This window comes from Chelonoidis abingdonii, chromosome 5 (assembly GCF_003597395.2).
Source record: "Chelonoidis abingdonii isolate Lonesome George chromosome 5, CheloAbing_2.0, whole genome shotgun sequence".
NCBI lineage: Eukaryota > Metazoa > Chordata > Testudines > Testudinidae > Chelonoidis > Chelonoidis abingdonii.
The window spans coordinates 138,759,560-138,774,797 of record NC_133773.1 but is presented as its reverse complement, the minus strand read 5'-3'; the positions used below and the strand labels follow the sequence as shown (position 1 = coordinate 138,774,797).

General features: G+C 44.0%; 1 protein-coding gene across 4 annotated transcripts in view; it reads right to left on the bottom strand.

Annotated features, from left to right (window-relative positions):
- The window catches only part of RNF24 (ring finger protein 24), a 73,501-nt gene extending 58,463 nt beyond the window's left edge, over positions 1-15,038 (bottom strand). Inside the window, exons 1-3 of one of the 4 annotated variants that reach the window (XM_032766171.2) lie at positions 14,925-15,006; positions 14,021-14,078; positions 4,195-4,226 (exon numbers count right to left, since the gene is read on the bottom strand). In XM_032766171.2, the coding sequence (XP_032622062.1) occupies positions 4,195-4,226 (32 nt within the window). In that variant the 5' untranslated portion in view covers positions 14,021-14,078; positions 14,925-15,006. Of the gene's footprint in view, positions 1-4,194; positions 4,227-13,063; positions 13,133-14,020; positions 14,079-14,924 lie in introns of all 4 variants that reach the window. The other 3 variants (XM_032766172.2, XM_032766169.2, XM_032766173.2) reach the window with 3 other exon arrangements.
- Between the last annotated feature and the right edge of the window lie 200 nt (positions 15,039-15,238).

Here is a 15,238-nt window from a genome sequence, read left to right as displayed (position 1 = left end):
TCTAAAACTTCATGTAATCAGAGTCTTCTACTGGAAGGCAAAAGATATTATAGGCACCTGCCACACAACTTAGCAACAAGCATGCAGGCTACACCAAGTATCTCTTTGAAAGGTCAAGAGAGCATATGATGCAGTTGAGTAGTAATACAAGCTTTTAATACAGGCTAAAGATACTTTAAACTGGTCCATTTATCAAACCACAATCTCAACCTGTCAGCATTCCCAAGTCCCTCTTGCTACCACTACGCAAGCTTCTCAGCAGGGGAAAAGACACTGAGCAGACTGTTTCTTTCCTCAGTTCCACCCTCCCTACTTTCTATACATTTTCTGTACCAGCTCTGCCTTTAGGGAAAACTCAGCAAAACGTAAACTTAAATTTTAAAAATGAAAGACCAGAACTAAACCCACAGTGGGGCTCCACAGGCTGATGATTTTTTTTTAAGTGCAGAAGAGAAGTATTATTGAAATTCTGTAAGAGAAGCCAGTTTTCCTCAGCTCCATGAGGGCTGCCATGTTAAATCACATTTGAATTCACAGAACAAGGCTGCTCAAATACCACTATGGCAGCTACTGGCACATTTCAATGAGACTACCATGGCCTCATTAGCGTAGTGGAAATCATGAGCCTTCCTTTGTATATATTTAAAAAGCAGTCTTTGAAAGCATGCTGGGGGGCAGCCAGGGCTTTCCGGCTTGTAGCTCGGCAATTGGACAACGAGGATCACCTAGCCTACCTAGGTCAAGCAAATATAGAAAGAAAACAAGCTGGGGAGAAAGTTATTTTAAACAAGCCACACAGAAAGGAAGATTTTAAGCAGTAGGGGGAGGGAGGGTCAGTAGGGTGTAACTAAATCCTTACCTTCAAACCTGTCCAACTAAAACCTACTTTTCCTGCACCCCAAGGAACGGCATTTTTGCAATCGGGTCTTTTTCTATCATTAGAATTAAGTTTTATTTTTTAAATTTTTAGAATGCAAGTACTTAATCTTTCTCCCCTTCACATCAGGCACAAGAGGGCTAGAAGAACAGCCCTTCCTTTCTGGTCCAACTAGGATCTGCGAGTCACTCAGGACGCAACGGGACTGATTTTGAAGTCCTTTTCCTACAAGTTAAAAACTCATTCCAAACAAACAAATGAAGATTACATAATAAAGTGACTTCAAAAATAAACCCTGTTTGTGAATGATCCTGCAAACCTCATTCGGGCAAAACTCCAGGGCCAGTTGGAATTTCCCCTGTGTAGGAGCTGCAAAAAGGTACCCTAAACATCTTAGGGTATGTCTTCCCTAAGAACGTTAAAGCGCTGCTGCGGCAGCGCTTTAACATGGCTGCGTAGTCACAGCACCAGCGCTGGAAGCACCGTAAAAAAAGCTACCTACATGAAGCTACTAGCGCGGCTGCCAGCGTTGGTGCAGTGTCTACACTGCCACTTTACAGTGCTGAAACTTGCAGCACTTACAGGGGTGTTTTTTCAAATCCCTGAGCGAGAAAGTTGCAACGCCGTAAAGTGGCAGTGTAGACAAGGTCTGAGAAATGAACAACACTGAGTATGCACCAACTGCATTTTTTTTTTAGTCTTAGCAAAGAAAAGAAAAGAACCAGGTATCAATTCAAGTTCTTGGATTTATTTAAATCCTATAAATAAGTTCATTATTTAAATTTAAAAAAAATAATCTTGCTAACAGCAAATAGATTCCTTCTTAAAACTTATACTACTTTGGGTACACAAATGGTGTTGTGCTGCTTTAAAAAAAGACTCAGTTAATCCTTGTAATTTTATAGGCCATTAATCCATTGATCTCATTGAAAAGGATTAGAATTATTCTCTTACTAGCAAATGAAGGGAGTTCTGAGCCAGATGTAAAGGAAAGCAAAGCACCCAGCAGAGACTGCTACCACACAGCAAGTCACAGCTGAGGAACCCTCACCTGGCTTCCCATTAAAGAATAACTACTCTTTCACCCGTAAGTAAGTAGTGTAGGGATTGAAAACTACCCTGCCCCATTTTGTCTGGCATACAAGAACAAATTCAACCCAACTGCTGCTATTTTAGTCAGTGTGATTACTACATAAGGTAGTTGAAGCATCTGAGTTCATGCCAAACATGAATTACTGCCATGTATGAAGCACCATGAGGAAACCTATGGGCAAGTCTATGCTATAAAACTAAGCTGAGCTAATTTACGTTGAAGTACAGCCACTGCAGTAACTAAATCGTTTTGGCACGTCCACACTATGCTCCTGTATCAGCGGTGTGCATCCTCATCAGGAGTGCTTGCACCGATTTAACTATCAGTGTGGGGCACTGTGCGATGGCTTCTAAAAGGCTTCTAAAAGGCAACAATCAATGTAAGCAATGCAGTGTCTACACTGACATTGCGTTAATAACTCCACCTCCGCGAGAGGTTAAGTCGGTGCAGTGGGTGAGTTACATCTGTGGGAGCTACATTTTAGCATAGACATTTGCAGTTTATGTCGACCTGACTCTGTCTTATGTCAGTTTAGCTATGTCATCTAGACCAGGGCTATGAATGACATTTCATGGATGAAAATGCGTCACTGAGATATTCTCTATGCACGGTCTTACTTTCCTCTTCCAACAACTGAGACTATAACAACTGATACATCAGCTCCATAAAAACATTACTTTGATCTGCTCACTGCATACTGAAAAGTTCAAAACATAATTTCAGCAGAACCTCCCTCTCTTATCAGCAACCCTGATAATTCTCTCAAAAATCCTGGCAGTCTCACCTCATTTCACAGCCAAGGTTTAACGACGGAGTTCTGTGGTCAAATCTTAGTCATGTGAGTCCTGATAACTGGTAAAACTATACTATAGGATATCTATGGAAGTATTGTGAAGTATTTATCCGTCATTAGAAACCAACTACATTTCTCAAAACAGACTACATTGTGATACAATACTTTTGATTTTTAAATAGTCATTTATTCAATCCTTCATTAGCAAGATTCTATTGTGAATTTAGTTTCTGTCTCCTAAAAAAAAAAAAAAAAAAAAAAATCACACTCAGACAATGAAATCAAAATAGAAAATGCGTTAAACAATGGATAGATGATACGATAGACAATTTATTTGAAGGGACAGAAGTCAAATTTGGCCCAAAATTTAGACAGAGGAAAAAGTAAGCTTTTGCCAATATAAATCTCTTTAAAAAAAATAAATCCATAGACACCTCCACTGAAGTTCTAAATTGTATCTAACCCTGGTCTGTACGGGGAAATCGACTGGCACAGCTATAGCAGAATATTTATTTGGTTAGAGATATGCCAGTCAATTTCTCCATGTAGACAAGCCCTAAAGAATGGCTGAGAAACAAATTAAACAGCATGAAAAGGGAAGCCACATCTGTGTTCTCAGGCTCTCTTCCTACTACAGTGAATATTATAAGTTATCTCCTTTCATCCAAACATTCAGCTGAAAAAGCAGCCATTCCCTTTCTGCTTTTCAGCAATGTCACAATATCCGCATGCAAATGTTCTTTGTGTAAGCATGTAAAAGAGGCCAAATGTATAAACAATAAGCTAAAAAGAGAACTCACATTACAGTTCGAACCAAGTCCATGCACATTTTGTAACAATGACCTCCCTGCTCTTACGCTTGATCAGCACTATCATCACTTGATAAATATTAGCACTGCAATGTTTGACAACATGGACTTTACATTGTTTTTAATTTAGACTGCCAGTACAATGGCAGCTACTGCACATGCATATACCCTCTCTATGAAGCAACATAAATTACAAATGTCCATTTGTAATCAGAATACTGCAGTCACAACAGTTCCCTCTTGTATTTTAACTTGTTATCATTACCAAGTCACATTTTAAATACTTCCACTCCCAATATTTAAAATTTTCATGTTAGCATAAAAGTTTCCTTAAGAAACCAGACTAGCTCATATTGATCTGACATGCTCCACGCCAATCACCTTTTCTCTAATGGCGAGAGCAGATTCCTAGTAGATCATTTAAATGGAAAGCTCATCTTAAAAGCGCTGATTTATAGGAGTTCAAGTACATGAACCCTAATGTGAGAGAACAGAAAAACAGTGCACCTCCAATACCCAGCCTTTCATGCTATTCCCATAGACCACTGGGACGCTGGATATTTAAACCACTATAGAGCAGGCCCTTCCTGTATTTAACTACTAGTATCAGAGCACAACTTACAGAAAACTGGACATCTGAACGGAGATGGACATCTGTAAAGAAATTAAAAACAAATCAAAACACAGAATACAGCAGCAGTTGTCAAACAAAGAGCTCCACTAACCCCAAGTCTCACTGGCACTGCTGGGGTAGTAGCTGTGGTGTTTTAATACAGCTCAGACAACCCTGATGAAGCGCAGGAGTTATAACTGACACACACATCTGCTATGCCAGTCACAGCCAACAAACAAAATGAGAGATGAGTTTTTAAAACAGCACCACTGTTTTTTAATCATCAACTGAGAGGCCCTCAGAAAAACAGTGTTAATGATTGATCAGAGGGCAAGAATGCATTAGTCTGATCAGGTAAGAGTTATTGTTCCAGTGACAGATTCTCTATAACGATAGTATTCTTAAAAATAATGGTCTGTTCCTCAAGTATAAAGAGAAATCCAATAATGAGCTAACTACCTTGAAAAGATACGCATTTTTCTCTTTGATTCATTTTAATATACTGAATTCCTAAATATATAATACAGTTTAAAGTAATCCTTTCTGGTGATTATATTTCTCTAGTACACTAGTCTCTATGTCCACAGTGTTCCTGCTTTCAATGTGTTTTGTATAACTCAAACATAAAGATGGTTTTAAAAGAGCCTTTTAATTTAAAAAATTAAAAGGTAGTCAGGCTGCGTGTTGAGACACAGGAAAGCAGGGGCAGGTGGATGAAAGATTTTTAAAATTCTGATTTAATATCCACATTTAGTCAGTTTAACATGAAATTTGAATTTACATTTATCTGAAGGCCTACGCTCAAAATAAAGCGTCTAAGTACATTGAGATTGAGGCAATAAATTGGATATCATGTACTTTTGGATTTCTCCTGTGATAACTGCACCAAAATGATGGGGGACACACTCAAAAGTTCTACATTATGTTTTACTAGGAAAAGTATAAATAAAATCAAAGACAGAAGAAACATTTTGTTAATTTAAAGGTATTTGAAATGCAAGAATTATTTGTCAAATATGGGTTAACCTGACAATGTCTTTTAATTGGAAAAATGCTGTGGCTCCAGAAAAAAAAAAAAAAGATTGATCATCAAGTATATCTGGAAGAACATTGCTACTATTCTTCTGACAATGCTTTCGAGGAAACACTTTACAGTAAAAAAGAAAATCATTATGAGAATGTCAAGTTAAAAGCCATATTGGAAAATTGGTTCCTGGATGGCTAATACTCTAGATTACGCAAACAAAAATATACTATCTTTGTACTTTCCACCTTCTTATCAGTTTGGCCAGGGTGGACAACTAAAGTAGATAAGCCTGTTTCATGCACAGGTTCTCATGCACTAACACAATGTTAAGGTCACAACCCCTCCAGATGAAATGTCTCAATACTAAGATTTTTTTTTTTTTTTTAAATTTCATGAATTCTGTAAAACAAACCCACAAAAATCTAAATTTGGACCTAGAAACACCTGATAGCTTGACATTGCCCTTAAAAACCTACTAAAGAAGGATATATGATAACAACTGAATGCCTGAACCTGGTTCACTCCCACATCGGCTTCCTCCTCTTCCCATGCCACAAAACATCTCTGGAAAAAGTCTCACGATCACGCAGGCTTCCTCCACTGCAACTCTCTTCTCTCCCTCCTTCAGTACTGCTGTAGACTCTATCAAACGGCGTTATTTCTTCAACTCAGACTCAATTAGTACTTTGCTATATTTGTCACACAGTCTGCAAAATTTTGCTTGTTTTTCAAAGAAAAAAGTGTCAGATCTATCTTATATGGTCTCCATTAGTGTAATATCTGAGCCACACACAATATTTAATGGCTTTCTTGCTCATAACACGCCCAGGTAGTGTGACCAGATGTCCCGATTTTTGGGTCTTTCTTATACAGGCTCCTATTACCTCCTCCTCCCACCTGGTCTCAATTTTTCATACTTGCTGTCTGGTCACCCTGCTCCAAGGTGATAGGGAAGTGGCACTACTCCATCTTATAGATGGAGAACGAACGCACACAGAGGCTAAATAACTTGCTCAAAGTCACACAGGAAGCCTGTGGCAGAGCAGGGAATTGAACTCAGGTCTCCCAAGTCCAGGCCCTGGACTATTCTTCTCTAGAGGAAGAGCTACCACAACCTCCCTTCCCTTCCCTCTCACTCTCTTCTGCCCTTCCCTGCCAACATCTATCCTCTCCTACTGTCAGGATGCTGTCTTCCACGCCATTCTCTAACTAACCAAGCTACTGTGTTCCCACTCTCAGACATCCCCTTTCTCTCCTCCTTCACCTTTCAATATTTTCTGGTCTATTTCACCCAAAATACAAGTCTGCAGTGGTCTTAACCCAGCTGCTTCTCTAACTTAGCTCCACCTCCACCCCAGTGTACATGCCATTGCCTTGAGTTCCTCTCCTACATTTTAGATTCCAGTCCCTCCTAATCATCTCCAGTCCACAGAAAATGCTCTCCACAAGGTTTCTAATGATCATTTTCTCTCTGGATCCTAGGGCCTGTCCTTCTCCTTCCTTGACTTCTCTGCTGCTCTTGGCACTGTTGATGAGACACTGCTAAAAATCATATCCTTACCGGGCTTGAGAGACCATCTTTCCTGGGTTCTCCTCCTACCTCTCTGATCACTTCAGAATCTTTCAGTAGGATGGGGAGTCCTCAACACACACCCATCTCTCTGGGAGACAGTCCCACAGGGCTCCATTCTTGATCCTCTCCTCAATCCCCATATTCAAGTGACTTCATTGTTCACACAGGTTTAAAGGATCACCTATAAACTGCTGACTCATGCATCTATCCTCTTTGCTCTCAAGATGACTCTCTCATTTTGCTCATCTCAGCCTGTATATCCAACATCTTCTCTGAGAAGTCTCCACCAGCCTACTCTTAACATAGCCAAACTGAGCTCATGATTCCACCCCCCCCCTCCCACCAACCTTCTTCACTTCCCGTCACTGCCAACACAACACCACCCTTCTTAGCTCAGCCCCATTATGGGTCATCTGTCTTGAATTCCTCCCACTCTTGCCTTATAACATCCAGGATGTAACTAAGTCCTGCCACTTCTTCCCTCACATTGTTTTTAAAGATCTAACTTTTTCTGTTTGTCTTAACAGTCAATATTCTCATCCAGGCCCTCATCTGTCCTAATGACTGGACACTCTTCTTTCTGGTCCCCTAGCACTGCCATACAAAAAAATGCAGCTAATAATCACTTCCTTTGTCTCCTCACCTTCTCTTTGTATTCATACTCTGGCTTCAAGCTTTTTAAACTTCACAACTCTGCCTTGCTCTATTTATCTTATTTTGACTCATCACAATACAACCTGGCTCCTCTAGTCCAACCCTTGGGAACTTCTCACACAAACATATCTTATGCCTTCTTCCACGCTGTCCCTTATGCACTGAGCACCCATGCTGAATTGCACTGTAAGGCCAATAACCTCCCCTCAAGATGCACCTCTGCCATGATGCCTACAAGAAATCAGCCAATTAATAGCAGCTGGAGGACAAGCAGATCAGCAAGGTTCATACTGTTACATGATTACCATGAAAAAAAACCTCTGTGTGTACACAAAAATTGTATATTTTATAGTGTTCCCCTTCCTTTACATGCCACTTCCTAGTCAGCTATTCAGGGCAAGGACCGTGTTTGGTTTGTGTGTACACAAAAGACTGCTAATCCTGATCGAGATCTCTAGGAACCACCATATTATAAATATTACATAATGATGACTAAGAGAACTAACGGGCCTGTGTAGTTTGCTTGGGCCACCAGATTTTGTAGAACAGACTCTCTTTGCTGTTTGGAAAAAAATAAATCTCGTTCTCTCTTTTCAGGTATAAATAAGTTAGTCCAGCTAACTGATCAGCATCAGTGAAAGAGGCTACTGCAGTCAATTACTTGTTTGATAGTTCAACTGTTCCCTCCAGATGAATGGCCAATTAGTTCCACCAGCTCAGAGGTTTTAACTTCCTAACTCTTGCAGCAAATATGTACCGTTTAGAATGGGTCATCTCCAGGAGAGGGGTTATTATGGTTAAGGTAGAGGCAACCAAGAGGCTCCAGCTTGTGCAAAACACGATAGCCCAGCTCCCTAGTGAGGAACCACATCATCTCTGTACTCTATACACTTGATTGGCTCACAGTTCATTTCCAATTCAAGGCCTTGACCCTCATTTACAAGGCTGTGAGCAGGTCAAGACCTTTGTATATCTGAAACAGCCTCTCCAACTACAAGCCCCTCAGCCAAGTGTAGTCTTCCGGGACAATGCAGCTAACAAGGTCTAGAAGAGAAGTTACAAAACTGTAGATAAAATGTCTTGGGTCAACAATGTTCAACTTTGATATCAGCTATTGCAGGAGACAGAACTAAGCCAAAGCCTAGCCAGCTTCAGAACGTATTACAAGACCCAGCTATGAGGCAGAGATGTTCTGCCACAATAGAAAGCAAAGAAACCCTAATATTTATGGTGAGAGGTGGGGTGTTTAAGAACTAAACCAAACCAAAAACTTTCAGGCCTATTTTATGTACACATCATAAAGAATTAAAATGGGTCACAATTTTTTTCTGCTGTACGAGTCACTCTTAAACAGTTGCTGCATTCCACTGGGGAATGAATGCTCCCCATACCAATACAGACCTTGAGATCAACGGCTTTGCATAGTGATGATCATCTACAGAAGAAGCTTCCCCTGCCTTTGCATCACCCCAAGGCAGGCCTTGGTTTACTGAGCTGCACAGGGGAGAAAGTAAATGGCTAGGGGAAAAGCTGGAGCAGCAGTGGAGGCTGACCAGTAAGACAACCTTGTGTTGTATTTAAAATCACTGATTCTACTGATGTTCTGTGAAGGATAAAAATAGCTTTGTTGATCTCTACCATTGCAAGAGCACGAGAGTTATCCAGTGGAACAGCATTGGGATGGCAGCAGCCAGCTATACCTGTAGCCTATGCAGGGCTGGCACCAGGTTTTCTGCCACCCCAAGTGGCCAAAAAAAAAAAAAAAAGCCACAGCAACAAGATTGCGCTGCTCCACTCTTCAGCGGCAATTCGGCAGCAGGTCCTTCGCTCCAAGAGGGACTGAGGGATCTGCCCCTGAATTGCTGCCGAAGACCCAGACATGCCATCCCAATAGTGGCCGGAGTGCCGCCCCTTGGTATTGGCTGCCCCAAGCACATGCTTCTTTAGGTGGTGCCTGAAGCTGGCTCTGAGCCTATGACAAAGTCAGTTGCTGCTTGTGTAACACGCTGGTGGGTGGGTATTATAGGCTCCCTTTCTGCACTGTTCCAGTGGATGAGTTTTTACAGACCCCCAACTACAGAGCTTTGGCTCAAACTGTTGCAGCTCAGGCTTTCAAGTGTGCAGGTTCTCAGTTCCATCCTTGGTGCGTCCGCCAAAGGGGCGGAATTCATGCTTGCTGTGACTTTCATTGGCTAGATCAGCAGAGGCTGGGCCCTCACTGCTGCTACAGTGTCAGAGCAGGCGGGAACAAACACCGCTGGCTGAGTTTCAGAGGGTGAGCTTGAGCTTATCACCCATAATACATGTCCCTCCTGACTTAAGGCCAGCAGAGAAGTGCTAGCCCTGTAGATGACTGAAGGGACACACAAAGATGGAAAGAGTCTTGTGTTTTAATGTGCAAAGGTGTGGTCCATAGGCATAAAAAAGCCTTCACTTTATATTATTATCCTGTCTCTAATCTACCCTTTTCAGGAGAGGTTACTGAGGAAGCATTGGCTGGGAAGCTCTAGTACCACTGGGATCAGACGATACAGATCAGTCTAGAATCAAACTGTCTCACGTCATAGAGGCAGCTCTGATCAATGTAGCGGGCAATCTTCTGGTGATGGCTATCATGGATTTGCCCTTGCTGATGTCAGTACACACATCAAAGATAGCTGGATTTTAGTTGCTTTCAGTATGGAAAGCACAACTGAATCTAGCCTAGGGCAGTGTGTGGAACTGCCCCCTGCCTTAAGGAGTTCTACTGGAGTTTCCCCGGCTAAAGCAAGTGCTATACACATACAGAGATGCACCAGTAGGACTCTGGACTAGAAACCTGTTCCCTGGCTGCCAGTCCCAGGGGACTGAACAACTAGACACTGTCTCTCCTGGCTGGCTCTGGCATCTGGTACAAGGCCTTTGTACATCGGTCAGTACCTTTTGGATTCTTTCCACCCCTCCCAGAGATACCAGCTTTGCTCTGAGACTTTCAGGGGTTACTTCTGGAAGAAAAAATGAAGTTAGGGAGGAATTAGGGAGATTGGTTGGACCATTAGCAAGGGCCAAAGGTACAAAGCCACATGAAGATTGGGTGGGGGAGTAGGGGAATGCCTTGAACACTTGTGCATTATAGATGCATTTCTGTGCATGTTAAAGTGAGTGGGACTTCTCCCCCTCACCAGAGAAACCAGGGCCTCTCTCCCCTACCCTATACTCCCCTCAAGGAAACTGGGACCTCTCCCAACTATCTCTGGCCAAGGAGAGGGCATCCCACCCTAAACAGGGAGAATCAGCTCTTAGAAAACTGCCCTCCTACTCTGCATAGGGCCCTTAAAGAGGCCTAGAACTGGCCCAGGTAATTATCAGGTTGAGCATCCTCTGTCCCATTCCCTCTCTCCTCCTCCCCCCTCATCTTGCCTTCTGGTCCCCTGCAGACTGCACAGTGTGGGGGTGACAGGAGGCCAGCTGTAGCGATTCTGAATCGAGTTTGGGGCCTTGATTCACCATCCAAGCCAAAAAGCTGCATGTTGTGCACTAACTGCCCAAGCACTCTGGGTACCTAGAGCACATCAACATAGTCCAGCAGGGTCCACACAGGGCAGTTAGAGCGCAGCCCGCAGCTTGGGCAGGGAAACAAGCAACACCCTGGTCCACTCAAAATCTCCATAGCTTGTTTCCTGTTGCATGTGCACGTGCCATAAGGGTGGCAGCAGAGAACACCCCCCACAGCTTCAGAACTATTTGCTGCATTTGTCACATGTGTGTGTCACTCATCAAGCATGCATGTGCTTGCAAAATTCATAGGCTTAAACCTGAATTAGTAATTTCATAATTACACGCAAAAATCTAGAGCATTACCCAAAATTAGGGTGGTTTGGCATCTCTGCCCTCCCACAAGTGGTTCATCTTTTTGAGACTATTTTCTTTTTTGCTGTATTGTTTGAGGGAAAGACTAGCTAGTTTTTCTGGGCTCTGGCCAAGATTTTGTTTAAGTTTTTCTATAGATTTCCTAGTACTCCAAATATAGTAACCAGAGGAAGTGCTTTATGAATACAGTAACTGAATAAATAATCTGTTTCACTGGTGTTGATTTTATTATGTAATAAGTTTAAGGTAGTTTTATTTACATCTGATATAAACACATACTAAGACTATTGTAGTTGCTTAGTTTAAGGCTAAACAATGTAGGTTACCCAGGCTGGGATCAACAACAAAGTCTGAAACATTCCATTCCATTTTTGCTTTCTCATAACTCAAACAGGAAGAATATGGGCAAGTTTTGTTCTATTCATCAGGGTAGTTTATCACGACAAGGCATTTTACTGTTTGAACTAAATGGTATATTGTATCTCCCACACCAAGCAATAACAGAGTGAACTATTGTTTAAGTTACTGAACTGAAATAATTACTTTGACATGATAAAGCACAGAGGTATTGCCAAAATACATATGTGTGTGTCTAGGAACAGGTTCCACCTTGGTGATATGGTTTTATACAGTATGTATTACCTAAAACAAAACAGGATGAGATTAAGTATGGCTTCATGTTGAAAAGTGACTCAGCAGCCTAATATTGTGAGGTTGATTTCGTATCAAATTTGTCCAGTTTATAAGTAAACAAATATACAGTTTTTCTCTGTTTGCAGGCACTAGACTCAACCCACAACCTCCAAGTCACGCTGGGTTCTTTCCTATTTCTGCATTATCATGACAACAAAATTCTGCAGGCAAATTCTGCTTTCAGTTACACTTGTACCAACCAGCTATTTTCAAAGGTGTTGCATAGATGTAACAGAGAGTAGAATTTGATCTTGTAACTGCAACTTAATTCTGTTGATGAAGCATGATCCACAAGTTAAATGCAGCGCTCTCAGAGAGCTCTTTTGCTCTACCACTGCTCATAAGAATAAATTCTTCCACGTCTGCCCCCTACTCCAAAAAAGCAGATAGCGATCTTGCAAAAACGGCACCTTGTTGTAGCCAATAGATTGGTTCCCTGTTTGTACTGCAAATCCTTTTTCATACTAGAATGCCCTTTAAATTAGGCAGGACTCTGGGTAGGGGATCTATATTTTATTCACCTTCACACACTTTTTTTTCCTTCTTCCTCTCAACATAAGTACTCTGCCAATATGCTTAACTTTAAGCATGTGAGTAGTCCACTTACTCCAATGAGGCCTCTCACCAGGTTAAAAATCAAACACGAATTTAAGTGCTCCTATGAATTAGGGCCCTAATGAGCTTCTGGTAGCAAGAGGTCTATACAACCTGCATTTGGAGAGGAATGGACTTTATTGTAATAGACCTTTTCCATCACTAACTTCTGTATTTGAATAAAGAAACATGATAAAAAAAAAAGAGGGCTCTCAGCAGCTAATACAAGAACCATGCTTCAGTTGTTGTTTAGATTACCAGCTAAAATTACACTCTGTCTATTCAATATAGTATATACTCACGATACAGTTCTCCAACGTACCTAATCTAAATTACCTGATTGTTTGTGCTGTGTGTGAAGCAGTAAATAAGTAAAATGAAACTTGAACTATGCAGCTAATGCAAGGAAACACTCCAGCTAACGTGCACCACACAGAAAAAAAATAGGTACAAAACAGAAATGATTAAATAAAAGAACAGAACCATACAGCTCGTCTCTATTTGACTTAAAGTCAATTGCAGGCTGTGAATAGGAGCCCTTCCGAGTTGAAACAGCCCTGCAGAGCAGTAACAAAAACAAAGAAAAGCCAGTGAAACAAAAATTTCTGCTCAAGAGCTCAGACATTTTTCCTCTGTAAAAACCAGAATGAGGAATGCATCTCATTTTCCAGCAGCCCTGTGAGAGGAGCCACTGAGCTGGGTTACGTGATACTGACCACGTTATACATGACAGGAAACTCCACATCAAAGACAGAAAGCATGCCAGAACACTATGTAATCAAAACCTCCTGCCAAAGGTGGGGGGCGGGAAATCCAACACATACACGGATGTGGGGATTTGGCACCACCTAGCTATTTGCACATGGTGTGCGTGGAAGGTTCGGGGAGAGCTACTTGGTTACAGATATTAACGGAGCTCTGCATCATGAGTATTGCACCAGCAAATACACCACTAGGAACAATTCCACATTGGCTGGGGGAACAGACTAAATGACCTAATACATCTTTTCTATAGCAAGCTTTTAGGATTTAAGACTTCCTCCCATTAACTCACAGATTCCCTAACCTGTGCATTGCCTGTGCATCCTAAAACACACACATGATGCAAGGCAAGAAGCAGAAGGTGCATTTTCTCTCCAGCATTCTGCCCTGTGTGATCTACCCACCACTCCAAACTGCAGCCTCTTGGATGCCTGGTCTGTCTCTGTATGTTCTCGCATGGCCGGAAAGTCCATCTCAGGGGACATTTTAAATATGAAGATGATGCTTTTAACAGAAATCACAAATATTTGTCTCAGCCTCCAAAAAGTCATAGGATGTGCTACAACAATACACTAGCAGCAACCGCTCTGCCCTACCTTTCCACCAAACACTTCAGCAGCACAGAGCAGCAGACAGGACACACTTGACTGAGGGAGATGCCATCCCGGGCAGATTGTACCCACCTCTGACACAGCTCCAAGAGGGGTGTCTCTTTCACTTGCTGGCAACCTTGGCACAGCCCTTGATGTCAGGCAGATGAGACCAAATTGAGAACTTGGGTTGGGATTTGGGGGCCTGCACTTCTCCCCACAGGGGATGCATGATGCCAACTGCTCTGCAGAAGGGTGTGCCCAGGCTCCGCTGTCCCTTCCATCTCCTCTCTCTCTCAGGCTAAGTTACCCTCTTCCCACCACTCCTTGCCCCCCTTCTGCCAGATGGAGGGGCTGAGGCTCCCCTCTCCAAGCAGGTAACCACTGCTCACCTCCCTCTGCCCTCCAAGGGGTTCAGGTCTTCTCCCCAAAAGCAGATCAGAGCCCCTCCTGGCTGCCAGAAAGAGGGGGCAGCGCCTCCCTGTAGTGAGAGCCGGGGGGCGGGGAGGAGAACAAGCAGCTCTTCCCCATTGCCCACCTGCAGTATATGCACGGGGGGAAGTGGGGGCAGCTCTCCCCCCTCCAGGCAGCGTACACCCCGGGGGCAGGGGGCTGGGGACAGCTCTCCCCCCTCCCTGCAGCGTGCACGCCAGGGGCGGAGGGCTGGAGGAAGCGCTCCCCCCTCCCTGCAACATGCACCCTTGGGGGCGGGGGCAGCTCTCCCGTCTCCCTGCAGCGTGCACCCCGGGGGGCTGGGGACAGTGGGGACAGCTCTCCCCCCCTCCCTGCAGCGTGCACCCCGGGGGGCTGGGGACAGTAGGGGCAGCTCTCCCCTCTCCCTGCAGCGTGCACCCCGGGGGGCTGGGGACAGCTCTCCCCCCCTCCCTGCAGCGTGCACCCCGGGGGGCTGGGGACAGCTCTCCCCCCCCCGCCCTGCAGCGTGCACCTAAGGGGGGCAGCTCTCCCCACCCTCCGGGGAGCCCCGCCCCTCGCTCACCCAGAGATGCCGCCCTGGCGGAGGGAGCCCGTCGACGCCACAGCCGCCTCGCTCCCGCTGACGGCCAGACAGAACCTCACCCCGCCGCCAGGCTGGGCTGGGGCAGAGCGCCAGGGACCCGGATGTGCAGGGCCCCGCCCACTCCGCTTCTGTCTAGCGCGGGGCGCTCGGACCTCCCGCTCCGCGCGTGCGCCCAGCGACGCCGGGGCGGGCGGGCGCGCGCGAGGGTCTGTCAGTCGCTGCTGCTTCCCGGGCTGGTGGGGTTCTGCTGCTGGCGCACAGGGCGGGGGCGTGCAGCGCTTTGTCCGGGCCTC